This window comes from Equus asinus, chromosome 23 (genome assembly GCF_041296235.1).
Source record: "Equus asinus isolate D_3611 breed Donkey chromosome 23, EquAss-T2T_v2, whole genome shotgun sequence".
Taxonomy (NCBI): Eukaryota; Metazoa; Chordata; class Mammalia; order Perissodactyla; family Equidae; genus Equus; species Equus asinus.
In genome coordinates this window covers 46,008,959-46,035,849 of record NC_091812.1, presented here as the reverse complement: position 1 = coordinate 46,035,849, position 26,891 = coordinate 46,008,959, and the positions used below count along the sequence as shown (strand labels likewise).

Here is a 26,891-nt window from a genome sequence, read left to right as displayed (position 1 = left end):
TTTGTTTTGAGTTGGAAAAGCTTTGGTTACATGTTTAAGGTGTATATAATACACCTTAATAATAAATAAAATAAAATAAAATAAATAAATAAAAATAAATTCAAAAGAATAAAAAGGTGGTATAGAGAGTCAAAAGCTTAAAATTCGAGGAGCCGTGATGACTATCAGTGTGAGAAGGTATAGAAATAGAAACACTCTTCCCTAAAAGAATATGCAAACATTGGGCTTATCTATACGTAAGATGGACGTATGAATCATTGTCTCAACCCAGTGAACTGAGTCATTGCTCATATGGTGAACTGAGTCAAGTGGTTTTCCAAGATTACAAAGGAGAAAATTTTATTTTCATGTGAATTGTACCAAATATGTCCCTTAAGAAATTGGAGTGTTTTAATATTTTCAGGTAAAATATTTACTAGCTCCTAAATTCGCTTGATGATTACCACAGTGAAGAATAGTGAATGGTGCCTGTGCTGCTGTTCTGTGTTCCAGTGAGTTTAACCCTCTTGTAGCTGAGTTGCTATTAGATTTCATTATAGAGTAAATCCAGGTGGTCTTGAGAACAACTTTGTGTCTCTTTGCTCTAAAATTGTTGCTGTCTAATCACATATCATTAGTATTTTGAAGAGAATATAATGTTCATAAATGTCATGAGATGTTTAAATAGTAATAAGGAATTACAATATATGAAATAATTTTGATTAAGTGGCATTTATGTTTAAACAAACAAAAATACATAACACTGTTGCCTGTTTTGCCATTTTTTTTTCAGACTGAACTAAGTGTTACTACTTCTGACTCAGCTGTGGACCTCAGTTCATTTAAAAATGTGCAATATCTGGAGCTTCCCAAGGTAAATCTGCTTTGAATTGGAATGGGATGATGTGAGTACCTTCACACCACTGTGCTAATTCACTGCTTCTCAAAAGCGTGATCTCCAGACCAGCAGCATTAGCACGGCCTGGGATCTTGTTAGAAATGCGGGTGCTTGGGCCCACCTAGACCTACTGAGTAAGTAACTCAGGGGATGGACCCACAGTTTGTATTTTAATAAGCCTTTTTGGTGATTCCAATGCATGCTAAAGTTCGAGAACCACTGTGCTAATTGATACTTCAATAGGGACCCAGCTTTTCCTGCCTTTATGGCTGGTCTAAGATTTAACATTTAGCAGTGTCTCTTTTGATTCATTTACCAAGGACCTGCTATGAAGGAAGTAAAAAGAATAAAGAAATAGAAGTTATAGTGTTTGTCCTTCATAAAGCTGAAAGCCCAACTAACCAGAAGTTTTGCTGATAGGCTTCAGCGAGGTATTTGCTTTTGAAAAGATCTGCACCTTAGGTTCAAATGACCCTCTTTAAAGAGGTGGTTTGCTGCACAGAAACCTAGAAATGCTTCCCTGTGCTGGAGGCTCACAACACAGGTGGATGGTGGATGAACAGTGTGAGAAGAAAGAGCGGTGATGTGCTTCAGGAGGAGAAGAGGAGGGAAGGAGGTAGAGTGGGGAGTAGGGGGCTATTTACCTGAAACGCTGCAGGCAGAAAGAAGAGGAGTGGTCCCTGTGCCCCTCTCCAGCTGAGGCGATGCAGCTTGGTGCTTAAGAGCCTGGGCTCCAGAGTCAGTCTCTGCACTTCCCTGTCTGAATTAGTTGCTATAGAGGAATGAGAGAACTCTAAGAACTTCAGATTTTATTGTCCACAGAAAGCTTCCGTTTATGTGTAGATTTCAAACAAATCTAAAGCTCAAGTAGCTGAAATGTATTTATTAATGAAAGCCAAAGTGACTTCACTTTATTCAGGAGTCTTTTAAAATCAGCTCACAGAAGAGGCAATCGACGATGATTTTAAGTGTGGGCTTTTGGAGCCGCTTCTCTGGGCCTCAGTTTCCTTGTCTGTAAGATGGGGGAAATAATAATACCCCTATATTAGAGATGTGTTTGTAAGGATTAAGTAAAAGAATTTATATAAAGCACTTAGTTCTGTGCAAGTTACTATTTTCATTAATATTTTTAACCATGAGGTTCTGAATGCTCTGGAGAATGTGTCCTTGAAAACAGGCTTTGAGGAAGCCACTGCTAAAAATGACATGTTAAGTGATATATCGTACTATAAGCCTATGCCCTCTGAACCCCATTATTAGTCGACCCTGGGAACAAAACTCAAGAAAGCAAAGAAGGGAGAATTAACCCAGCTTCTAACATTCCTACTTCATTTGAAATCCTTTGTCATGTATACAACCCTGTATTTTTTAAAATTATGATTATTTGAAAAATAATTTAATGGTAAAGACATATGTGTACATTTATGTCATTTACTTTTTAGCAACCCCATGAGGTTGCTATTATTTTCCTCACTTTTAACAGTTCCCATAACTCAGAATGGTAGAGCTGAAACTGAAACTCTTGGTCTTCTACGTCCAAGTCCCATTTTCCACTCTCTGTTTCATCTTGCGATTGGGCCCCATTACCTTTCCAAACCCCTATGTGTTTCTGATAAGAATACTCTACTTCCTTCACACTGACTTGAATCAGAGCCCATGGAGATTATTTTGAGAATTCATCCCTCCTTGCCTTTGCTTATTATCATCTGAGATGTCCCTCTGCTTTCCTTTACCTTATCTAAGCTCTGCATGACTCAAGACCTAGCTTAATCTCACCTCTGTGGGTTTTGAAATGTTCCTTCAATATTATGGCCTATATAATGCTTACCATTAATGTCTTCCTTTATTTGTCATATAACCATGCATGGCCCAAGGGCATGTTTCTTGCAGTAAACTTTCATGTGGGTATATTTTTTGTATGTCTAAATTGCACATATGTTGAGAGAAGAAATTCTTGTACTTTCTTTCCCATTATCTTATGTAGTATTGTGTACTGTAGTTCCTACTAAGTATTTGGGAGGGAAGAATGAATGAATGCTTACATGCAGTGTATGCACAGGGGAAAAGATGTCGGATTAGGAGAGTCAGGAAGGAAAGAATAGTTTTTGTACTGTTTCAAAATGGGAACTGTAGTAACAAGTAATTTCTAGTTCTGTTTTGACTCCTCAGAAACTCTCTCAACAGGTCGATTGACCTTTTTCTTTTTAATCCTTTTTTTATGGGAAATAGAAGTATAAACAGAAAGTTTATAATGTATATAATCTGCACCCTCTATAACTGACTGAAATGCTAATTCAATTTATCAGACAAAATATTTTTGATTAAAGATTTATTTTTAGCACATTTTTCCCCAGGAGAGTACCTATACGTCAAAGTAGGTAACCACCTTGCATAATATGTTAGAAATATGTTTCACATCCATATGATTTTAGATGGTGAAAGTCTTAAAGACATTTAAGAGGTTTTTTCCTTCTGAATTTTAGGGAATCTTCCAACTTCAAAATAGTTCTGCCGATAATAATAGTGGTTTGTTTAGCTTAGTCCCATTTCCAATTCTTGTTTATACTCTTCTAGCTGTTTAATTATACAACTGTTCCTCCATAAATATATTTCTTTAATTTGTCTCACCTTCCCTGTGTGGTGGTATTTTAATAACTAGCTCGGAACAGCGTTTCTCAGATCCTCTTCTGTTAAGGACTGTGTGTACTGTGACAGAAGTAAGGTGGGAAGTCGAGCAGTTAAATAAGAAGATGCACACTCACACCCTATTATCCTTGCTTATATGTCATCCTGCTTTTCTGCTGTCAGTAAGTCGTCTGTAGATGTGTATGTCCTCATTTATTTTGGTAGTATTCTAAGTGGGATTGGGGCCATTATACATGCAGATGTGTAGCTTTTTGTTCCTTTTAGGACTCTACCTATTGCAAAAAAACAAAAAGCGAAAACTTACTCCATCAGGCTTAATTGGAGAAGGGGATTTATGGGCTCAGGTAACAGGTCAGCAATCTTCAAGGCCTTTGACCCCATGACTCAATAGCCATCAAAATAGTCATGAAAAGCCAGTTCTTTCCCTCTCCCTGCATAGCCATCCGCAGTATCAGCTTTATCCCAAGGCTGGTTTTCCTCATAGATTCAGAATGGCTGCCAGCCGTAGTTGGGGTCATGTACTACTTCTTTCACATGTAGTTGGGGTTCAGAGCAGAGAGTGGCTGTCCCAAAATTCTGAGCAGAAGTCCTGAGGTTCATCCTAATTGAACAATTCAGATCACATGCCTACTCCTGACCTAGGGACTATGGCCGTGGGAATAGAATTGTGCGATTGACTTAAGTCATTCAAACTCCATCCTTGGAGCTGCTTATCCATTACTACATAACAAATTACCACAAAACTTAGCAACTTAAAACAATAGACATTTACTATCTCTTAGTTTCTCTGGGTCAGGAATTTGGGAGCATTTTAGCTGAGTTATCTGGCTCAGACTCTCTTGTGTAGTTGCCAACAAACTGCCAGCTCTGGCTTCAGTTGTCTGAAGGCTGGCCTGGGGCTGGAGGATCCACATCCAAGATGGTTGACTCAAATGGCTGTTGGTATGAGGCTTATTTCCTCTCCATGGGGCTGCTTCAGTGTCCTCATGAAATGGCAACTGACTTCCCTCAGAGCAAGTGATCCAAGAGAAAGAGCAAGGAGGAAGCCTGGATGCCTTTTTTTGACCTACTTTTCAAATTGCACACCATCACTTCTGCATTATTGTTTGTTACAGTCAAGTCAAAAAGTCCAGCCCACACTCAGGATCCCCTTCTTGAAGGGAGGAATATCAAAGATTTTGTGAACATATGTTAAAACTACCACCCAAAACATAGGCAGAGAGAGAAGGAGGGAGTGTGTGTGTGTTGTTTGAGGCAGCAGGAGGCGGGGCTGGATATTCTAATGGAAAATGTGTGAGTTTGAACAAAGGAGTAAGATGAGGATGAATGCTCAACAACCAGCAAAAGCCCACTGTACTAGTAAAGTGCTTTCCTGACTACAGTTAAGTGAGTAGACAATAATAGAGTCAAATCTCAGAACTGAGTATATACAGTCATCTTAGATCCAGAGGATTACATACTCAAATGAATATTTCTCTGTATTAGTAGGAAAGATGATTGGTGTGGGAAATCCAAATAGAGGGTCACTAAATTATCTGCATTCAGCATTGGCATTGGGATTTTGTCAGTTGGTAGCACGTTGACCTTCTTATTCATTAAGCCTAATTCTTTGACCACTAGATCAGGATTTGGAGTTTCAAAATCCTGGAAAGTTCAGAGAATTTATCTGAAGGAAGTTTGATTATATCCTATAGATTTTTAAGCAGAAGGAATGTATGTGCTGTAACCACACTTTTGTCTAGTGATCAAGCTTTCACACCGTTTCTCATTACACTTGATCCTCACAGCAAGCTCGTGGTTGGACAAGTATTATTATTCCTTTTTCTTAGGTAAGAAAATTGAGATTTAGAGATGTTAAGTAGAATATCCAAATTTCTATTGCTAGGCAGAAAGTAAATTAGAACCAAGGTCTGCTCACCTGAAAAACTCAGTTTTCTTTTATACACATGACTGATTACCTGGAAAGAGAGCGGTGGTAGAGAGGGATGCACAGGGACAGTCTGAAAGTCGTCAGGCATTAACAATCTACCTCAGAACGGCCACACTGTTGATAATCTTTAAAAGGATGGTGAAGCCTTACCTCACTGTGGGCATGATCCTAAATGTCTGATGCCAAGCTTGGCTCTCATGTCTACATTTCAGAGAAATCGTGACAAGATTTCCTCTTCTCTCTTGCTTTACATTTCCCTGGATGGAAACTATAACGGAAAAAAAGGTTACCAGGTCCAACCAGAATGAAAATGTTCAAAACCTTATTTTAATTTTATTAATGTAAACATTAAGGAAAGGTAAAAGCCAGTATTATTGAACATTTGGTTTTGATAAAAGAAAATGTGGAAAATATAGACAAAGTGGGTGTAGCTCTGTAGCATTGGCAGGTTTTCAGTGCAGGTCTTCGGGCTCAGAGTTGAGAGCGTTTTCACTCTGCACCAAATCAAAACACAGGTCTCTGGAGAAACAACTCTGGGTTTTCAACCCCAGAAAGGACTAAGCACGCAGCAGTAATTGCAGTCTGTCTGCTGAAGGAAGGCAGTAGAAGGGGATGAGGAGGCCAGTCATGGTTGTTATTTCAAAGCTGTAGGCCAGAAAGAGGAAGCAGGAGGATACTTTGATTGATTTTGAATGACTTACCTTAGCCAGTTACACAAAACTAAATCCACAAATGTTCTATGTTCATTGAATTATTGACTGCATTTCTTTTCTCTGGATATTTTGCTAAAGTTACTGAAGATATGTTACTGGATATATATGATAAAGCTACTAGAGATATGAGCTAGTCCTGATGGCCTACCAATTCGGCGCTTTCTGCTTCGGCAGCCTGGGTTCAGTTCCTGGGCGTGGAACCACACCATTCGTCTGTCAGTTGCCTTACTATGGTGTTGGCTCACATAGAAGAACTAGAAGGACTTACAGCTAGAATATACAACTATGTACTGGGGCTTTGGGGTGGAAAAATAAAGAGAGGAAGATTGTCAACAGATGTTAGCTCAGAGCACATCTTTCCTAGCCCCCCGCCCCCAAAAACGAAAAAAAGTTGAATTCTAGAAAAAAAAAAGATACTAGAGATATTAAGCATATGAGAGCAGTTAAAACATTTGAATATTTGATGGAGGAGAATTTATTCCCATTAAAAGGATTTGAAAGTTTGCTTAAGAGAAGAAGAGATTTCTAATAGTGGACTTTAGAACAGTTTTAACTGCTTTTCTAGCCCTTGGGTAGAAGATGATGTTCAAAAGTTATGGCCACATACCTTTCCATGTGGATACATTTAATCTGTCTCAAGGTTTCTTAGTGTTCTCGTTTTTATTTCTCTAGGATCAGGGGGGTTTGGGCATTGCTATCAGTGAGGAAGATACACACAGCGGAGTCATCATCAAGAGTCTCACAGAGCACGGGGTGGCAGCCAAGGTGAGGCTTTCCCTTTTTCACTGCCATGCAGTGGTGGACAAGGGAAGCATTTCTGCAAAATCACTCAGACTCTTCCATGTTTCCATTTAGGATGGACGGCTCAAAGTTGGAGATCAGATCTTGGCTATAGATGATGAAGTTGTTGTTGGCTATCCTGTTGAAAAGGTACTTTTCCAAAGGAAAGCAAATGGTACTGTGAACTTGTGCTTGGGCATGGCTAAAGTGTGTGTGTGTGTGTGTGTGTGTGTGTGTGTGTGTGGTCAGTCATAGAGGATTAAAGCTATGTAACTATATCGGACAGATGTCCTTAAGGAAGAGAAGAGATTATTTGGTCTTCAATTTCTATTTTGTATTTTCTAATCAAGGTGATATTAAGGTGTTTTCTGTTGCCCGGTAAATTCAGTATTCACTGGGCATTTTTGCTAAATATTATTTCCATTTTCCCTTGGGAAAACTTGAAACTTCTAGACAAAAGTCAACTTAGTGTTAAGACGAAAGGGATATTTTTTTATGACTGTTTGCTCCCATAAATATCCACTATGTATAGTGCTCTATAAACAGATTTTTTAAGACTCAGTCATTAAAGGTATAACTTTCATTGGGATTAAACAATTATTTGTGCCTGAGTTTCCTCCTCCTCAAAAGTTATCATAATACTTACTAGGAGTCTCACTTGAGGCCTTTCATATATAAGTGCTAGGAAAAAAGCTGTTTCTCTTGAGATTTGGAGTGCAAATGTTTCCATTTCTACGTTGGCTAGCAAGAAGCTGAAACCATTTTTCATTCAGTTTTAATAATTGTGTAAGTTGGATCCTTTAACCCATATGTCTACGTTCTCACTTTCCATTTGGCTTGATTCTTCTGTTGCATAGTTTTCCTTATCCTGCTTTGAACATAAGTTTCCATTTTATTAAAAGTGTTTGAGTAAGCTGCTCCATATTCTCTGTAGAATCAGGAAATGGGTAAAGTACTCCATATATCTTCTAAGATCGTAGGGATACAGAGAAATGGGTGAGATTAATTAGAAATGTAAAACATTGGAAGCCCTATACTTATATCAGGAAGAATATGGTCAGAACTACTCTTTTAGTGGTAAAAATTTGCTGTGGCCTTAATCAGTGTCAGGCAATTGGAGAAACTATAACCTTTCTTAACTCCTCAAGTCCTGACAAGGAAACAAGTTGCCTGTGACTCTTCTCTCAGCCATAGATAGTTTTAGATTCCAGCTTTAATAGTGACTTATTTGTTTAAGTCCACTAATTTCCCTTTGGATTTTGTTTCCCCTCCCCTCCAACACCCTGCCAGTTTATTAGCCTTTTGAAAACAGCAAAGACGACAGTGAAACTTACCATTTGTGCTGAGAATCCAGATTCCCAGGCAATTGCTTCAGCAGCTGGTACAGCCAATGGAGAAAAGAAGAACAGCTCCCAGTCTCCAATGGTCCCACCGTCTGGCTCCCCAGAACCAGAGTCCATCCGAAGTAAGGGCTGGTCTCGTGTGAGTCCTGCATGTTTGGCACACTCAGACACAGCAGAGGGTCCCCACGTGGGAGCCACTTGCCTGTATGTAGCTCCTTGTTTGAAAGGCCGTAGTCAGGGAACCCTTTGGTGAAAAGATGGCATAAGAGAAGGGCTCCTGAAGACAGAGTGCTGGACTGTTAGGCAGGTGATCTGCGTGCTGTCCGTTAACCAGCCGCAGGGTCTTAGGAAACCCATCCACCCTCCTCGAGCCTCAGCTTCTTCATCTCTAAACAAAAGAGTGGTACTCTATGCTCTCCGAAGATCTTGTGCTAAGGGTACTGATTCCAGGATCTAACTGATGAGTTAGAAACATCATTTGTACCTTTATTCTTTATACTGAGCAAGTAATTTAACTTCTCTAAACCTCAACTGTTCTAATCTGTAAAATGGATGTAGTGATAAATACTTCACTGGTGGAATCATTCCAACAGTGCCTGGCACAAGAAACTCTTAAAAATGCTAGTCTTTGCCACAGTGTACGGAGTCGATCGAGTCCTGTCATTTGGGTGTAATAGTGGATCCTGTCAAAGTAGATGAAATGGTTGTGTGTGGACCATGGGGTGACACTTGCATGTATCATTAAAATACCAGTCTGGCATAGGGAGGCGAATTATTCCTTTGAGTTACTTTTGGAGAAAAATTACACTGGTATTTAATGAACAATAAATTTCAAGCTTTGCAGCATTAAAAAAAAGTACTTAAACACATTGGCTTTTTCTGAAATTGGGGGAAAAAAATGTCTTTTGGCCTCTAAACTGAAACATTCAGTACTTTTGACAGGTTTTTAAGGAAAGAGCAGTTTAAAACATTTGTAATATAGTTGGACAGAAAAGTCTTAAAGTAATACATACACATCTGATGAAAGTAATCCTTTATTTAGAAAGACTGGGTAATTCACTGAAGTGTTAAAAAATTTTATGGGAATGTTCTCATTTTTCAGTTTTATCTTGATCCCTAAATAGCATTGTCTATAAAAATATGAAAAATGAAAACGTAATGTTACAGAAAATATCTTACACCTGCTCTTACCATTTCAGGAGCAGGAAAATAGTCTGGCTCTGGTTTCCTAAAAAGAGAGCATCTTGTCTAAAGCTATTCTACCACGTGTCTCAGCTTTCCCAAAATATGCGATTTTCTATATGCTCTTTGGTATATCATAAAACATATGATATGAAGACTATCATAAAACAAGGTGTGAAATTATATTCTCCTTGTTTTCTTATAACCTATTCTTATCTGTTAAATTTTGAGCATATATGTACCAGAATTTAATATGTGAGTTTATAAAATGTCAAGTGAGACGCAAGGAAAGAAATTGCAAGTGGGTCTCACTTGACGTTTTATAAACTCACATATTAAATCCAGGTGCGTACGTGCTCAGATTTGATTACATAAGAAGAGGTGCTCTAGGATAAGAAGAAAGGAAAACCAAAACAAAACCATAAAAAGCCCTTAAAGGTGGTCACCATGACCAGAATTACCAATGTGCTTTGGGTTTTGCAGTGTTCCCTGAATGTGTTTTTAGGTTACTGCCACATATCTTAGGTCTGAGTTTTACAAATCATATTTTCATGTGAAGTTTGTTTGGTCCAGTGAAATGCAGAATATCACAGTGAAACTAGAGGTTCAGTTCAACTCTTTGTTCTTGTTCCTTTATATATATTTTCTCTAGCAATTTTAAAAATACAGAATAGTGCAGAAAGTAGTTTTGTGCCCACCACCCTAAATTAACAATGATGATTTAATCGTATTTGTTTGATATTTTTTAATATAACTGAAAGATTAAGGTAAATGTGAAGTCTTCATTGTCCCCAATCTTGGACCCATTTCCCTGCTCCATTTCCCAAAGGAACCAATGTGGTGAGTTTGATGGATATGCCTTCTAATCAATTCTTGTTTGTATTTTGTTTCATTTTTAACATATTTTTAGGTACAAGCAGGTCATCAACGCCAGCAGTCTTTGCTTCTGATCCTGCAACCTGCCCCATTATCCCAGGCTGTGAAACAACAATTGAGATATCTAAAGGGCGAACAGGATTGGGCCTGAGCATCGTTGGGGGTTCTGACACACTGCTGGTGAGGTCACACCCGGCGATTCAGATATACAGATGGCCCCTTCATCGAGATCATTATCAGCAGATTTCCATCAGTTTTATTAAATAATAAAGGCTGAGAAAAATGTATCATTCATCGTTATTTTAATTTGTATGGCATATATTCAGTGGGGTACGGGGCTTTTTATATTGAATAAGCCAATACTGACTCAATAAGATTCTGTTACACTAGTGATTGTGACTTTTAGGTTCAAAATACTTCTGTCAGTTCCCCAGTCTTTGCCATATTTAATTTACTTTTTACTGACTGAATATGGTTGGATTTGACCCATATTGAGAAGAGTCTGAAAAATTGGATAATTTGTAGACAGAATTTTCTAAATGTCAAAATTACTTTTAAAATCTAATTCTTTCTTTTGTGGATAGGAAAGGTGATGTCTATCTGTTAATTTCATTTGCTGATAGGAAGGGTGATATATATATCTGTTACATGTATGTGTATAATTTTGTATTTTATAATTTTTTTCTTTAAACTTCCCTATCATTAGAAAGCAGTATAGGCTTCTTTGAGCCTTTTAGCAAAAATTGTGTTGTTATACTTTTCTTTGAATTTTGATGTGACTCACATATGGATCCAATGAGTGTATAACCCTTGTTGCTGTCTACAAAAAGTACAGTATGTTTTGACTCCGTTTCAGCTCACTGTTCCTAGGGAGAGTGGGATAAAGCATGAGTATGTTTTGTTTTGGCCCTTAGGGTGCCATTATCATCCATGAAGTTTATGAAGAAGGAGCAGCATGTAAAGATGGAAGACTCTGGGCTGGAGATCAGATTTTAGAGGTACAGAATGCTGTGTATTTGACCTTTACGTTAACAAAGGAAAGGCTACTCTGGGGAAAGTGGTCTTTGTTTCTTCCCTCCTTCCTCCCACCTTCCCTCTCTCCCTTCTCCTCCTTCTCTTCCTCTCTTTCTTCACTTTGCTTAACTCAACTGGTTCCTCACAGTCAGTGTCCCATCTTTAAACAGGTGAATGGCATTGACTTGAGAAAGGCCACCCATGATGAAGCAATAAATGTCCTGAGACAGACACCACAGAGAGTGCGCCTGACGCTCTACAGAGATGAAGCCCCATACAAAGAGGAGGACGTGTATGACACGCTCACCGTTGAGTTGCAGAAGAAACCGGGGAAAGGCCTGGGATTAAGTATTGTTGGTAAAAGGTATGACTGAAGAGGGCAAACCCAATGACCTTTTGGTAAAGAGTACTAGCAGTGTAGAAACTTTATCAGTGCTACTGTTCTGTAGAAAGCTATCGTCAGCCCACTTAGTAATGCAGTATCAAAAGATGTTGGTTTTGAATTTTTTAACTCATTATTCTGCAGGATTTTGAAGGTACTAAATGAAAAGCCCTTTGGTGTGTTTTGAGTACCTGCCATGTGCCAGGAAATACCATAGGTTCTGGATAACAGAGTTAAGTAAGAAATGGTTCCTGACCTGAAAAAACTCAGTTTTATGAACTAGAATTAACAATATTCTTGCAACAAAGGGTTCTATTGTTGAGTAATAGAAACAGCGTAATGTGGAGGAGCCATAGAAGCAAGGGATAAAGGGACCAAGTGACCCTATTTAAGGAAAGTAGATTAGGAAAACTTCCCAAAAAAGAGGTGCCTGAGTTGAGGCTAAAAGTGGTAAATGATGCTGATCTATTACAGGGAAGTGGAGGCTATATAGGGAGAAAGGTCAGCCTGAGCAAGAACATGCCATCAGAAGGGAACAGAAAGCATAAAGTAAGAGGCTGGCGTGGTAGAGTGGTGAATACACGTAAATTCAGTACCTACTTTATTGAAATATTTATGTATAAGTAATATGAACAAATACATAATCCAGCAAGTTCCAACACCTTTATGCTAAAGATGGGAAAGCAGAGGATCAGATGGTGAAGTGGCTCGTTTGAGATCATGACCTTGTCAAGAACAAGCGATGCAGTTCAGCTGTCACTAAATAGTTCTACTTATCATTGTAGTTATCATTGTATCTCAACAAGTAGCTGTTGGGTTATTTACTATTTTGTGAAAGAAAGGAGAATTGGAATAAGATTAGTATTTGCTCTTTTTCCTTAAATCTGTCTTGTGTGAAAGTTAGATCCATAGTGGTTTAAAAAAAGACACCATAGCAGTGGTACTTAAGTTTTATTTCCAATAATTTTAAGGTTGTTGATGATAATAGCAACATATTTATGTAGCTACAGGTCAATATTCATTCAAGGATTCATTGTGGTGTAGAAAGAACAATAGATTTAGCATCTAAGGACTGACTCTTAAGTCCCATTTTTGCCAGTTAGTAGCTGTGTGACCCATAAAACGAGAATAATAGTAGCCACTTCTACTCAGTTTATAATTGTCGAAGAATAAATATGCTTATGAAAGGTCTGTTTAACCTGTGAAGTGCTATGAAATAAGCTATTACAAAAAATTAATTCTAATAATGTTGCCTCAGTGTTGCTAAAAACAATAAAACTTTTAAAGTCACAAAAATGGAAGTAAAATTTTCAGTTTAAAACGTATTAGCTTTTCATTAAATGAGCATTGCATTACTTACTAGAAAAAATAATGTGAAATTCAAAATGATGTTTGCAGAAATGATACTGGAGTATTTGTGTCAGACATCGTCAAAGGGGGAATTGCAGACGCTGACGGAAGACTGATGCAGGGAGACCAGATATTAACGGTGAATGGAGAGGACGTCCGCAGTGCCACCCAGGAGGCTGTTGCTGCTTTGCTAAAGGTGAAAATCAAATGCCAAAAGTAATTTTGTGGAATAGTATAGAAGGAGGAGAACTTAACTTTCGGCTACCAAAATAAGTACTGAATTCTCTTTATTTAAAATGTTGTCTCAAATAAGACGTATTTATAAGTAAGATGTTATATTTCAGTGATAAATCTCTAATAAATTTATAATTAGCTGTTTATTATATTTTATATATAGCAGTAATAAGAATTATGAACTGAATATCTGTGATCTTAGTAAATCTTTCATCTTAAGATGAATATTGTTTGGATCTCTTCTTGAAAGAAACACACATATTCAGACCACAAAGTAGAAACAAAGTCTTACTCAGTTCATCCATGTTGATATTTGGATTTACTCTTATGACCTCTGGCATAAGTGAAGAGTCTCATCCTTGGCTGTTTGAAAAGTGACTTGGCAGAAATGCTCCATGTGGGAGATGCTAGGAGGCAAGAAGAGCACCCATGGCTCCTCTGGGGATGGAATCGTGCTTTCTGGACTGTCCTGTCCCAGTCCTTCCGTAACCCTTTTCTGGGCATACTAAATTTGACATCCTTATATTTCCTTGGACAGGAAGAATGTGGGAGAAAGATTTTACCCTTTTTGAACCACAGAAGATGGTATTTGGTCCAAATCTTGTTCTTACTCAAAACTATTGAATATTTAAAGTTTCACAGTTAAAAATTGAGGTTGGCAGGCCAGCCCAGTGGCATAATGGTTAAGTTCGTGTGCTCCACTTCGGCAGCCCAGGGTGTGCAGGTTTGGATGCCAGGCTCGGAGACCAAGCACCACTTGTCAAGCCATACTGTAGTTGCATCCCACATAAAATAGACAAAGATTGGCACAGATGTTAGCTCGGCGGCAATCTTCCTCAAGCAAAAAGAGGAAGATTGACAACAGATGTTAGCTTAGGGCCAATCTTCCTCTCTCTCCCTCTCTCCCTCTCTCCCTCTCTCCCTCACTCCCTCACTCCCTCACTCCCACACACTCTCACTCGAAGTTGTATGGGTCATCCTTATGAAATGAAAGTAAGTAATTTAATGCAGATTTACCTGGCAGTACTTTCACTGGGAATTATTTCAACAATAGGCCCCCATCCCTAGGTATCATTCTAGTCTTAAGTACGTTTTACATTGTGAAATCGTTTTCCTCCAAAGGAAACTCTCCATCAAGACTCGTTTTCTGATGGGAAATGCAGAGCCAGTCTCATTTTAGAAAGAAATTGTAAAATACAGAATAGTCACTTAAAAATACAACCCTTGGGACTCTAGGCATATTTCCTATGGGAGTCTTCCAATTTCTAAAGGGAATGTGTGTTCCTACAAATAAATAAAGCGGTGCTTATCTCATTGTTTTTCTTACCTAGCACATGTTTTTATGACGTGAAGTATATAGTTCAGCGTTGACTAGAAAACAGTCACCATCTATACCCATGTCATGTGAGGCATGTTAAATAACATGAGCCTTCATGACAGCAAGAGAGCTGCCAAAGATCTCTGATGCTAGTGGGTTCCTCTTCAGTGGCTGGGCTTCACGGAGGGATTTTCAAGTGATCCTCTTGTTAGTAACCTCTGTGGTTTGGATAAGATCTGGTGTGTGAATAGGTGTATCACTTTAGTTATTAGTAAATCACACTTGAAATCTATGATTTTTTGTTAGAGTTATGAATTTTCAAAAAGTAGTTAGACTTTTTTAAGGAGAAGTAACTTCCTTTGGACATAAATTTAAAATGATTATTGACTCTGTAAGATAGATACATCTGAAAGAGAAGGAATATCCATATAATAACAGTTTTAAAACCAGTTAAACCATCGTTTGAAAAACCAGTTTGGCAGTATATAATAAGAGCCTTAAGTATTTGTATAACTTTGCTGTTTATAGCTGCTGCTACTACTTGTCCTTGTTTTGACTTAACTTTCATTTAAAAATCTTGCATAAGTAATCCTCAATACACAAAAAACTTCATGTATGTAAGGTTTTTTGGAGTGTTATTTGTAATGATAGAAAAACTGGAAGCAACACAGTTGACAAAACTCTATAAACTTTGGTAAATATAGCAGAGATGCGTGGCAAACCTTTCTGTTTAAAATAATGTTCATGGTAACTATATTAACAATGGAAAAACATAGCAGCGAATGTGAGATAAAATTGTATTTACAGTGTAGAAACAACTATGTAAAATAAAATCTTAAGTGTTTTAACAATAATTTTGAGATGATTTTTGGAATTATAGGATCCTCTGTGTTCCTTCTGTTTTCATTTTATTTTCAGAATTTTCTTTTGAGGATGAATTGCTTTTATAATGGAAAATTTAACTTTAAAAAATTTTATAATAATAGATACCCTTGAACTTTGGAAGAGATATGTTGTAGGTAGGTGAAAGAGGTATAAGTACACAGTGAATGATTACTGTGTGGAATTTGTTAAGCTCTGCAGTTCCGTAAGCTGGAGATATAAATAGGTTCAAGAAGGATTTGAAAAGTTCCTGGCCCCCCCAAAAACACAAACAAGCAAACAAACAACTTATGGATATTGCAAGTCAAGTTTTGACCTTTCAAAATTTGATTTATTATCCACGTGTTTATGAGTAACGTGTCCCTCAGTACCCCATCAGAAGCAGCATGATAATATTAGTGCCCAATATTTGTGTAAATAATACTTTGCACCAGGCACTTTCAAAAGCATTGTACATAGATTCTCTTACTTATCTCAACAACCTAGTTTGGTCTCCATTTTAAAAATGCAGAGTAAAAGACTTGTCAAGGTAACATCTATTAAGGTCATACAGCTAGTAAATCACATAGTCTGGATTTAAACCAGGGTCTCTGACTCCAAAAGCCCAGGATCTCACACACCTCATGGTGCTCCTTCCACGTTAGACTATGCAGCATTTCTTGCATGTCTATGATTTATTCGTAAAGGGCCACGGGGAAAATGTCTTCAATTCTTGTTTTGTGTTTATAGCAATATGGCTTATTTAAGTAGCGTATAATAGGTCTATTCAAGTGCAGTGTGGGAATAGAGAGCTTACTCAATTCTCTAAGTCCCTCTGCTATTAAAGGCAAAGCATGCTGTTGTGGTAGTGGTTGTTTTATTGTTTTAGTTTTGTTTTTTAAAACCTGAGTTATTTAGTTCATTTGGCTTCTCTAAGTCACTGTGTTTCATGAGATAATTGCTCAATTCTCACTTTATCTTTGCCTTGGCAGAAACAGTCTCCATGTAAATCATGAGGGAATAAGACAGTCATGTGGTGGTATTGCTGCTGCTGCTTGTTGTTATTATTTTTATTAGTTTTAATGTTTTAGAAAAGCCTCTCTCTATTAAGGATTGGAGGTATCCTTATGGAGATTCCAAAAGGAAGATGCCTTTCAAAAACTCTGTCCTGAAGACTAAAATGTACTCCTAGAGATGACTAATATTTTAGTTAAACATTTCCGTAAAACTCTCGTTCCTGCAGTGTTCCCTAGGCACAGTGACCTTGGAAGTCGGAAGAATGAAAGCTGGTCCCTTCCATTCAGAGAGGAGGCCTTCTCAAAGCAGCCAGGTGGGTAGCTGTGGGATTCATGAGGGTGGTGCAGTTCACGTACCAAAAGGAACCCAAAGATGCTGTGACTGTGGGTCTGTGTCCAGGGTCCTGTACACGGGCCTGGCCTTGTGGCAGCTTGGCAGAGTGACTGAGGTGCAGAATTGGAGATAGGGAAGAGCAAGAGATGAGAGTGGACAGGAGAGCAAGATGTAGCTCTTGAGTAGTTTGTCAGTCATTCTAAGGGACTTAATTTCAAGCATTCCTCTTTTCTGATATGATTCTTCTTCCATAATCTCAAAAGAACCAATTAATATATGTAAAGCCTACCAAGATAATATATTTTTTAAGTATTTTATAACATTTATCAATCAAAATTCAACTGAAAACAATCCCAGGTAGGTGAGCTGTAGCTGCTCGCCACCATATATAACAATATGGCGCTGCATGGTTCACATCTCCTGCTGAGCCCCCTTCCTCAGTCTTGTCATCAGAATGACAGCAGCTCGTTTTCATCAACCTGTCCTTAAAGACCGCCCACTCACTGCTTATTAACCACCATTAGCTTCCTGTTCACTGGCCCTGATTCTACAGTTTTGAAGTCCCCATCTATGTACAACTTCAGTTTAAATTTAGAGAGCTTTCGTTGGAATGAGATGATGAAAAATCCACTAAAATTTTAGGTCGGTTGAAATCAATTTCATCCATCCTTTTATCTTCAGTTTATTTATGTCACTAGGCAAATTCTTCCTTAAAAAGAAAAAAAATAGGTAGAAACTGTTTGTTTCCCTTCAAATTATCAAATGCCACTGTTGCTTAACAGATATTTTTCTCTAGCTACATTAAAAGAATTGAATTCTGAAATAAGTCGTATTTAGGGAGTATTATTACTTCCGAAACTTTCTAAATTTACTGTTATGATTTCTAGATGAGTGAAGGCAGCCTGTCATCATTCTCTTTTCCACTTTCTGGATCCAGTACATCTGAGTCACTGGAAAGTAGCTCAAAGAAGAATGCATGTAAGATTGGTTTGATATTTTAAGCATGATTTACTCGTTTTAATTTTGGCCATTAACACTGATTTTTTTTCCTTGTTTTAATTTACCTCTGAGCTCTCTTTCCTCTAAATCATTCCATATCTTAAAGATTTAAGTGCAGAAACGTGTGCGGGCAAAAATTCTGAACGACATGAAGCTGTGCCTATAGCAACTCTTTCCATTTAATGTTTTCCCTACAAGACTTACTAAACATTAGAATCAGGACTCTGTAATTTTTTCTTACTAAGCATATTGGTGTACTTGATTTTTATGCCCTTTCTCTGTTCAGTGTAACACCAGTAAATCAGAAGATGCCATTAAATGAAGCTTTCTTTTTCCATGAAGATTGCAAAAATTTTGATTGAGAAAATTAACGTGATCCTTCTGTGTTTTAATTACATGAAATAATGGTGCAGAGCGTTTTTTGACTTGGAGCATTGGTTGAAAATTGTTCAGATTGAAGAAACTAACCATATGGCATTCTCTGTTTGCAATGTGACTAATATTCTAGAAATTTAGGCACTTAAGTCCATGGATTCTTTTTAATGCATCCATGGCTTTATTCCTCTCAGCTGTGCACATGTGTCTTTCTATCCAAAGCACGTTCTGTCTTTGACTCACTCACAGTGAATTGTGCAGTTATATAATCAGTACTTAAAATAAGGAAGAAATGAGATGCTGTCTGCATTTTTCCAACTGGAGAAATAAGGAATTCCTATGTAAGACAGATTTAATCATGTGTACTAGTAACTTTGAGCACCCCCTTTAAAAAAAATTAGGGTATCATTTAGTCCCATCTAGCTCTAGGCATTGCCTACAGTTTAACTGAACATAAAGAATGCTGTAATAACCATGTTTTATCTTTTTCACTTTTATAGTGGCATCTGAAATACAGGGATTAAGAACAGTTGAAATAAAAAAGGTAACTTGGGAGAGAGAAAACAATATAAATTCTGTTGACTTCAGAGGTATCTGCATCTGTGTTTTCCTGTGAGCTGTCTTACCAATTTATAGCACCGTCTAATAAAATATGGATTATATGCAGTGGAAATAGCACAATGCCGTCTTTGCTGAATTCCCTGGTCATAACACCTTGTTTGAGAAGTCCTCATTGGCATATTCTGTATCACCAAAAATGCATGAACCCAAGCCCACACAGACTAACGCCCGGCCCCTCTCACTTGTCATACTGATAAGTAAGCCTTTGCTGGCAACAGACCTTTCCTGTTCTCCTGAAACAGATTCCTCTGACAGCCATGCTAAGAGAGAATATAAGAGCAGCTTCGGTTTCCTAAGCTGTTCCTATGTGCTGAGCACTCTAGACCTGTCATACGTCACCATTTCATTCCGTGTTCACTGCAGCCCCATGTGGTGGCACTGGAATCTCTGTGTTGTCAATGAGCATCTAGGGATTCATTGAGAGGAGTGGACTTGTTCCAGGTCCCAGCGTTTGTAAGTGTGGACTCCTGGCTTTGAACACAGGTCTCTCTGATTCCAAAAACTGCAGCCTTTTCACTCCGTCAGCTTACCTGCTTTCCATCAGTCCTACAGCATGATTTTCATTTAGTATGTTTTGATTTCTTTTACTTCCTCAGCAGATGCTTATTTTCCTAAATCACATTAAGGACCTGTGTCAAATAAAGTAGTGCAATTTTCTTGAGCCTTATTTTCCACCCTCACACCTAGAAGAGCAGAGTTAACTATGGAATGTTGTGCCAAAGAAACCAAAAGTCAATTAAAAATATCGCTTTGACCAAAGCGTTTTATTTGTTCACTGGCAGGGGCCCACTGACTCATTGGGAGTCAGCATCGCTGGAGGCGTGGGCAGCCCACTTGGTGACGTCCCTGTATTTATTGCAATGATGCACCCGAATGGAGTTGCAGCTCAGACCCACAAACTCAGGGTAAGTTCTGCTAATGGCCCTGTAGCCTTCACAAATCTGGCAAAAGTTTTCGTAAACCCTTTGAATCTGGCCACCTGTTGCAGGCAGTTTTAAAATGTCTGTATTTGCTTTCAAATCAGCTAAGCCAGCCACAGCAGAGCTTGCTTTGAGTAAAAGATGGAGAAAATTCAGAGAGGAGAATTTGCAGATGTATGCAAATTTGCAAGTAAATGAAATGTAAAGATTTACAGTTGTTTCTTAATACCTTTTACTTGTTTGAAACTCTGTGGAAGATTTTAAAAGAAAACAGAAAGTATTCTCAGAACACCAGTATGAGGTGAAATTTTTTCCTTACGTTTTATTGGTTGAAATGCTGCTTTAACTTTATTAAATTGAAAATTATTATTTGTGTTGCATTTGATTATCAAATTTGCAGAATTTTAATGTAAATATGACTTGTAATTTTGTAAAACTAAACAAAACTTGCTTCAAAGTTGAGGGATTGTGCGCATGTACAGCGCCGTGGTGGAATTTACGCTAACTCTCCAGCTCTGAAGTCGGGGGAATATTCCATTAAAGTTACTCAGTCTCTATAAAGTAAACTGTATGGCCTCCTGCCTCACAAAGGGTCTCAAAACATAACCACCTCTTAGTTTAAATAGTCCTAAATCGGGAATAGTTCAGTCTCCTTGATATCTGAATTCATGACTGGCGCTTAAAAACTGATCGTGCGCATAGCACCGAGGTCAGAAAACTTTGCTGTGAAGGACCAGATAGGGAATATTTTAGGCTTTTTGGGACGTATGAGTCTCTATCGGAGCCACTCAACTCTGCCTTGTGAAAGCAGCCAAATAATCATGGCTGTCTTCCCACCAAATTTTATTAACCAAAGTAAGCAGTGGGCCAGACTTGGCCTATAGGCTCTAGTTTGCCAACCCCTGACTTAGCGTCACGTCTAATATGTGTAATAATAATGTCCAGAGAAATTCTGGTTTCCAAATGATGTCAGATATTTTATTCTTTTAATAGCAAGTAATGTCTTATGCAGGAGAAACGAAGATAAGGGAAGTGTGATTCCCCCGCTTGCCCTAGAGATTATGGAACTCAGTCATTATGTGCAGCTTCTTTTCATGGCGGCTGCTGCTTGGAATTAGTGGTTTCCTTGGTTGTATTTCAGTTACTGATAGCAGTATATGTGTCATGTGGAAGGTACGGAAGGGACTGTTAGGTCTCAGTGTCCCACTCTTCATGGCTGCTTTAGCAGATGGCTATTTCTTCCTCTCCCTTGCAGGTTGGGGATAGAATTGTCACTATCTGTGGCACGTCCACTGAGGGGATGACTCACACCCAAGCAGTTAACTTACTGAAAAGTGCCTCTGGCTCCGTTGAAATGCAGGTGAGATCCCAAGCAGCATTCAGAATATGGGTAGCTTGAGGACATATGAGCTTTGATGTTAAAGCAGTAAAAATGATTAAATCTCCTGCTGTGGTTTTATTTAATATTTCCCTTGAACATAAACGATTATATTGAGAGTTCCAAGAAAGTACATACAAACACATTCTGTCACATTTTATCCTGATGCATTTATTGTTTCATACTTTATATCTAAGGGGGGAAAAATACAAGGTCTTAGAAGTAAATGATTAATTGCTAAAATTTTAACTGGTGTGAGCAAGTGGCTTGTATTCTAAAGATCTTTAAAAAATAATTACATATGAGACCGTGTTTGAAAAGCATCAAAGAACTTTGTAGAATTGAATTAGTATTTTTACTGTCTATTGAAGAGGCCTCTGGGCCTTGTGAAATTTCTTTGTCTTTAGTTGTGTGTTATGTTAGCAGAAATGAATCAGTGGACGATAAAATACACGTTTTAATGCAAATGCTCTTTTGCAAGAAAAATTACTGATCTCTCCCTAGCAACATGTGTATTTCTCTATTTCTCCTGTATACAGGTGGTTGCTGGAGGAGATGTGAGTGTGGTCACAGGCCATCAGCAGGAACCCACCAATTCTAGTCTTTCTTTCACTGGGCTGACATCAAGCAGCATATTTCAGGATGATTTAGGGTAAGCTCATATGGTTTAGTTTTTTATCCCTACTACTCACATAAACATGAAATAATAGGAGATGAAGTATGAAATACGAAAATCAAGTGTTTCTAAACTCTTCAATAATTAGGGCTTGGATTTAGTTCATCAAAGGTAGGTGGGTAGGTAGCAGATAGATAAATAGACAGACAGACATGCATGCATGCCACTACCCTTCCCACATTTCAACTCTGAGTTTTTTGGGAGAACATTTTAGTCTTGATGTCACTACCCTATGTGACATGGAACAAGTCAAATCTATCCTTTTAAAAATTCCAACATTGCCTTCTCATTTAGTAAATCATCGTTTTGATTAAAAGAATTTTACAGTTGCCCAACACTTGAGTACAATAGAATTAGAACATAGAGAGAGGAGAAGAGAGGAGCTTATTAGAATTTTTAAATAATTTGATGCAGCTTTTACATTGCTTAGAATCGATTTTTCTCTCTGAGCTTGGGGATGCTGACGTTATGACTTATTTCATGCTAGTCCTCTGCACTTCTGCCCTCTCACTTTAAATACACTGGAAAAAGAAGGGGCTACTCCGTGCAACAAGAACATGCCATGAATATGTTAGTTTAAGGGGCTGTAAATGAGAAATAGAATTAGGGTGTTAAGTAGGATTTCATTAGATTTTGTAAATTTAAAATACTGTGCACAGCATGTACTGACAATTTAAACATCCCAAAAATATCCATAGTATACTCACCATCACTAACACAGAGAATTATACTAGCTCTTGGTCATGTCAGATAATTCATAACTTACAGATTCACAAAGATATCTGTGTGTGTGTATATATATATATTTTAAAAATCCAAAAACTCTTTTCCTTCCCTAACTGTAGACCTCCTCAGTGTAAGTCTATTATGCTAGACCGAGGACCAGATGGCTTGGGTTTCAGTATAGTTGGAGGATACGGCAGCCCTCATGGAGACTTACCAATTTATGTTAAAACAGTGTTTGCAAAGGTAAGTTTGCAAATTTTAACCACCCTTTTTCCCCGCTAAACGTTCATTAATGGTGGTCAGCAGCTGGCTTATTAGTTTATGGCCTGAGGAAACGCCAAATGGTTAACAGTTGATCATTTTCTTTTGGAACTCCCTACAGGAATGAGTCACTAAATATTTTTGCCCAATATGAGGTTTAGTTATGTTTAAAGAAAAATAGACTCAAATTGAAATTCCATGGAAACTCTTGGCTATATATGTAAAAATATTAATGAACCTTATTTAGACAGTAAGGCCTGATTTTTCCCCCTTGAAAACAAGTTGCATATCAGTGAATTTCTTTTGAAAATAGGACATTTTAAATATGTGTGTGCTGTAGAGCTCTGGCGTGTCTTATTTTTTGATGTCAAATGTAAAATAGGCACAGAAAAGTACCTAAAATACATATGCAGATTAACTAATTGGGCATTTATTTTACAAGTTTAATTTCATTGAATGGAATAGAAAAATAACTGCTAAAAAGATTTGAAGAGTATCTAGTAGCTCTGTCACTTACAATAAATTAGCTGTTTGCAATCAGCATTCAATTAAAAAAAGCCATTTGTATATAGCTGTAATCATATAGTAACTGGTTCTATCTTAAGAATGTTTAGAATAAGAATAAAGTTATTGCAACATTTGTGAAGTTATTAAAATAATTTAAACCCATATAATTATTGTTAATATGTTGTTAAGATATTTTTTCAGGAACTACAGAATCGAACAAAATTTCCTGCTGGAGAAAATCCAGAATCTCAAAATGTTCCAGTGCAAAGGAACAAAACTTATGTCAAACCTATTAAAAGACTTGATACAGGGGCTTCAGTGCTATGGTCCTTTAAAGTGCCCACCTATGAAGGTTTCATTCTATTATTTTGAAAAAAATTACTATTTTTAACCAACTTAAAGTGCTCTATCTACAGCAGTCTAGCTATAGGCTTAATTTCTGAGATTTTTAAAGTCCTTGGTATGTCCAAAAATACAGACAGCATTTGCCAGTGAATAGGAGAGTCAGACCGTCCTTTTCCTCCGCCTTGGAACAATTTATTTAAGGCATGCTAGTTAGAACATATTTTAAGAATTTCATCATTATGGATTCCTCATTAACTTTTTCCTATTTTTAATCTTATATTTAATTACATAATTGCCTACTATAAGTGTGCCTTTAAGATGGGGTTCTTTTTCAAACAGGAATGTCTGTGTTTTATCTTAAATCATTTAGGGCCCATAAGGAATATGAAGACTCCATCTACGCTTAGAAAGTAAAGAACCAAGCAGCTAGAGCAGCCCTTTCAAAGCTACAGAAAGAGAATTAGAGTTAGCAGGCCTTGTGCCTTGTCCTGTGTCCTGTCCTTGTCCACATGCACGTGGGCTTTCTGCTTCTGCAAGCCTTTGCATTTCATGGTCCTCCTGCCCTTGTCCTATAAAACTGCTTTTGTCTCATAAAACTGCTAATTCTTTGTCTCCTTTCTGTAGTTGTTCTTTACAGAATAAAAAATCATTCCTACTAGGCAAGTTCCCAAATATTCTTTATTAATTTGAGTTCCCACCAACTGCTGTGCTGAATAGCCGAAAAACCATCCAACTAATCTGTTGACTGCTAAATTCTCTCTCAAACTGTAATCTCAGTGCTAAAACCATTTAGGAGAGAAAGGCCTCCTTTGTGGATGTTTATCATTGCCTAAAGGCTGTACACTACCCATGGAGCATGGAGAGCAATGTGTGTGTACATGCAGAGCAATTTACATTGTGGTTTAGAGCTTTTTCTGTTGTGTAGCTGCAAGGCAGCATTTTTTGGGAAGTCAACAAGCCTACTTTATCATTGCAGGGAGCAGCCTCTGAGGATGGGCGTCTCAAAAGGGGCGATCAGATCATTGCTGTCAATGGGCAGAGTCTAGAAGGGGTGACCCATGAAGAAGCCGTCGCCATCCTTAAGCGGACAAAAGGCACTGTCACTTTGCTGGTTCTCTCCTGAGTTTGCTGCCAGAGCTGAGGCAGCTCAACCCCTCACCACACCCACACTGTAAAGAGAGTGGGACTGGCTTTGTGGACGCCTTTTCCCATGCTGTGTTTATCGGACTTGTTAGAACTGTAGAGGAAGAATACCACTTGTTTATTTTTCTCATATGAAAATGATTTTCTTACAACGTAGCATCATTTTTCCTTTCTCCTTGCATTTTGTGAATATAAACTCAAAAAGAAGGATTATTTGCATAGTTAATTCCAGTCTTTCTTTATGAAGATATCTGACATTTTGTAGTCACATGGACAAAAGTTGTTTTGTGCTAAACTGGTTAGTAGAGAAAGAAAAATAATTCTAAAGCTGAGCAAAGAGAAATGGTTTCATGAGATTAGGGTGAAAAATGAAAATATAAAATAAAGAATATCTCAAGTTTTATAAAAATGCTTCATTTTGTCAATCCAACTCCTCTCCCCACTTCGAACTAAAAAAGAAAACATGTTTTTCTATTGAAAGTCTTTAAAAATGCTCTCAGTATTTAAAAGTTTTGAATATTGTAAAAAATTGCATCTCCCCACCTCCAGTATACACATATATGTTTTCCCCCTAAAATGGGTTTCTAAGATTGAGTAAATGGCACATATATGAAGCAATGGCCCTAAGTTTGTAAAGAAAACATTTAATGTGCATCTTGCCATCATTTTCGTTTTTGACCTGTTTTCATGTTTCTGTAAGTAAAATGATGATGCTACCCTGTATTGACTGTGGTTTCCCCAAAGAGCAGCCATGCTAACCATGGAGGAACATAGAAGCTCCCAGAATCTTTAGTACTCGTTTTAACTGATGCAACACTAAAAATGTGTTAGTGCATTGTGCAATTGGTTGTCAATTAGTATTAATCTTAATGACAGAGAAAAAAGCAATGTGTTAGTAATTATTTTAGTTGTATGCCATTAGTAAATTGATAGAAAAATTAAGGGGATTAACATAACTTCATTTCATTGCCTTATATTAACATCTTATAATACAATAGTTTAAGACTAAAGGAAACAGATGGAGCTGTTTATTGAGACAACTGGTGAGGAATTATCATGTGTTCATTCCCATTTTAGAGCGTGAAACTCCTACATTAGAATATATAAAGTCACTTTAAATATTATCTATATTTGTAACAGAAGTAGTGTACAGATATTTTATTACAGCACTTTTGTGTAAATGCAGAATTGAAGTAAATAAATCAGAAGTTTCATGGTGTACAAATAAAGAAGCAGACGTATTTTTTTGTTTGTTCTTTTTACTGGGAAAAAGCTTTATTGTTCAAGATTTACAATTTAAAATGGGTTTTTATCATGTCAAACTGAACATATGGTGTCCCTAGTTACAACTAGAGGAACTTTGGACAACATCATCCTGAAAAGCTCAACGTTTTTCACATCAGAGTTTTTACTAATACTAAAGATTTGTAGACTCCTCACAGCAGAGAAAGATAAACAAGATTAGAGAGAGAGAAGTGGCCTGCCTGCGTGTGTTCTTCTGAGATGCTGTTAAAGAAGCAATATTATAAGTTACTCTTTAGGGTAGTCAAGAGCTAAAGTGTGTTCAGATGGGAAAAGTCATAATGAAAATTATTTATGTTCATAAACATGGAAAGTCTGATTCGGACACCGAGCAAGGAATGGGGCAACCTTTATTCTGCTAGTTCTTCCCCTAATTAGCTAATGAACTGTGCATTCCCTCTGACTCATCTCATCTCTAAAATGATAGGTTATTTTATCTCAAAGCTTGTATCTCAGCTCTAAAATATAAGAATTCTGTGATTCTTAGTTATACAAAATATTGAATGGACAAAACCACACATTGCAGTAATTTGGGAGATGTGCTCCCCAACCAGTCATGGTAACCTGAGGTACTTGATAGAACAAAATTCGTTTCAGTATCTCAGTGACACAGCCAGCTTCTTAGTCATCAGTTAATGACCCTCCATCATGAAGGTAAGCCAGGATCCTCTCATGGTGGGCTGCTGGAAGCACCCTCTTTTATACGTTTTAACCAGCAAAGATTTTTATGAAGGACACTCTATGGTAGACTCTAGGGGAACAAGTTAACCAACTAAATTAAA

At 37.6% G+C, this 26,891-nt stretch overlaps 1 protein-coding gene across 10 annotated transcripts in view; it reads left to right on the top strand.

The window, feature by feature from the left end:
• MPDZ (multiple PDZ domain crumbs cell polarity complex component) overlaps positions 1 to 26,048 on the top strand; it is a 155,182-nt gene extending 129,134 nt beyond the window's left edge. For all 10 annotated transcript variants that reach the window (XM_070496083.1, XM_070496081.1, XM_044756487.2 and 7 more), the window contains 16 exons: positions 773 to 853; positions 6,839 to 6,931; positions 7,022 to 7,096; positions 8,237 to 8,411; positions 10,382 to 10,527; positions 11,262 to 11,345; positions 11,532 to 11,725; positions 13,142 to 13,289; positions 16,750 to 16,836; positions 17,744 to 17,834; positions 18,731 to 18,774; positions 19,634 to 19,756; positions 21,027 to 21,131; positions 21,689 to 21,801; positions 22,671 to 22,794; positions 24,641 to 26,048. In XM_070496083.1, the coding sequence (XP_070352184.1) occupies positions 773 to 853; positions 6,839 to 6,931; positions 7,022 to 7,096; positions 8,237 to 8,411; positions 10,382 to 10,527; positions 11,262 to 11,345; positions 11,532 to 11,725; positions 13,142 to 13,289; positions 16,750 to 16,836; positions 17,744 to 17,834; positions 18,731 to 18,774; positions 19,634 to 19,756; positions 21,027 to 21,131; positions 21,689 to 21,801; positions 22,671 to 22,794; positions 24,641 to 24,787 (1,830 nt within the window). In that variant the 3' untranslated portion in view covers positions 24,788 to 26,048. The remainder of the gene's footprint in view (positions 1 to 772; positions 854 to 6,838; positions 6,932 to 7,021; positions 7,097 to 8,236; positions 8,412 to 10,381; positions 10,528 to 11,261; positions 11,346 to 11,531; positions 11,726 to 13,141; positions 13,290 to 16,749; positions 16,837 to 17,743; positions 17,835 to 18,730; positions 18,775 to 19,633; positions 19,757 to 21,026; positions 21,132 to 21,688; positions 21,802 to 22,670; positions 22,795 to 24,640) is intronic.
• The last annotated feature ends 843 nt before the right edge of the window (positions 26,049 to 26,891 follow it).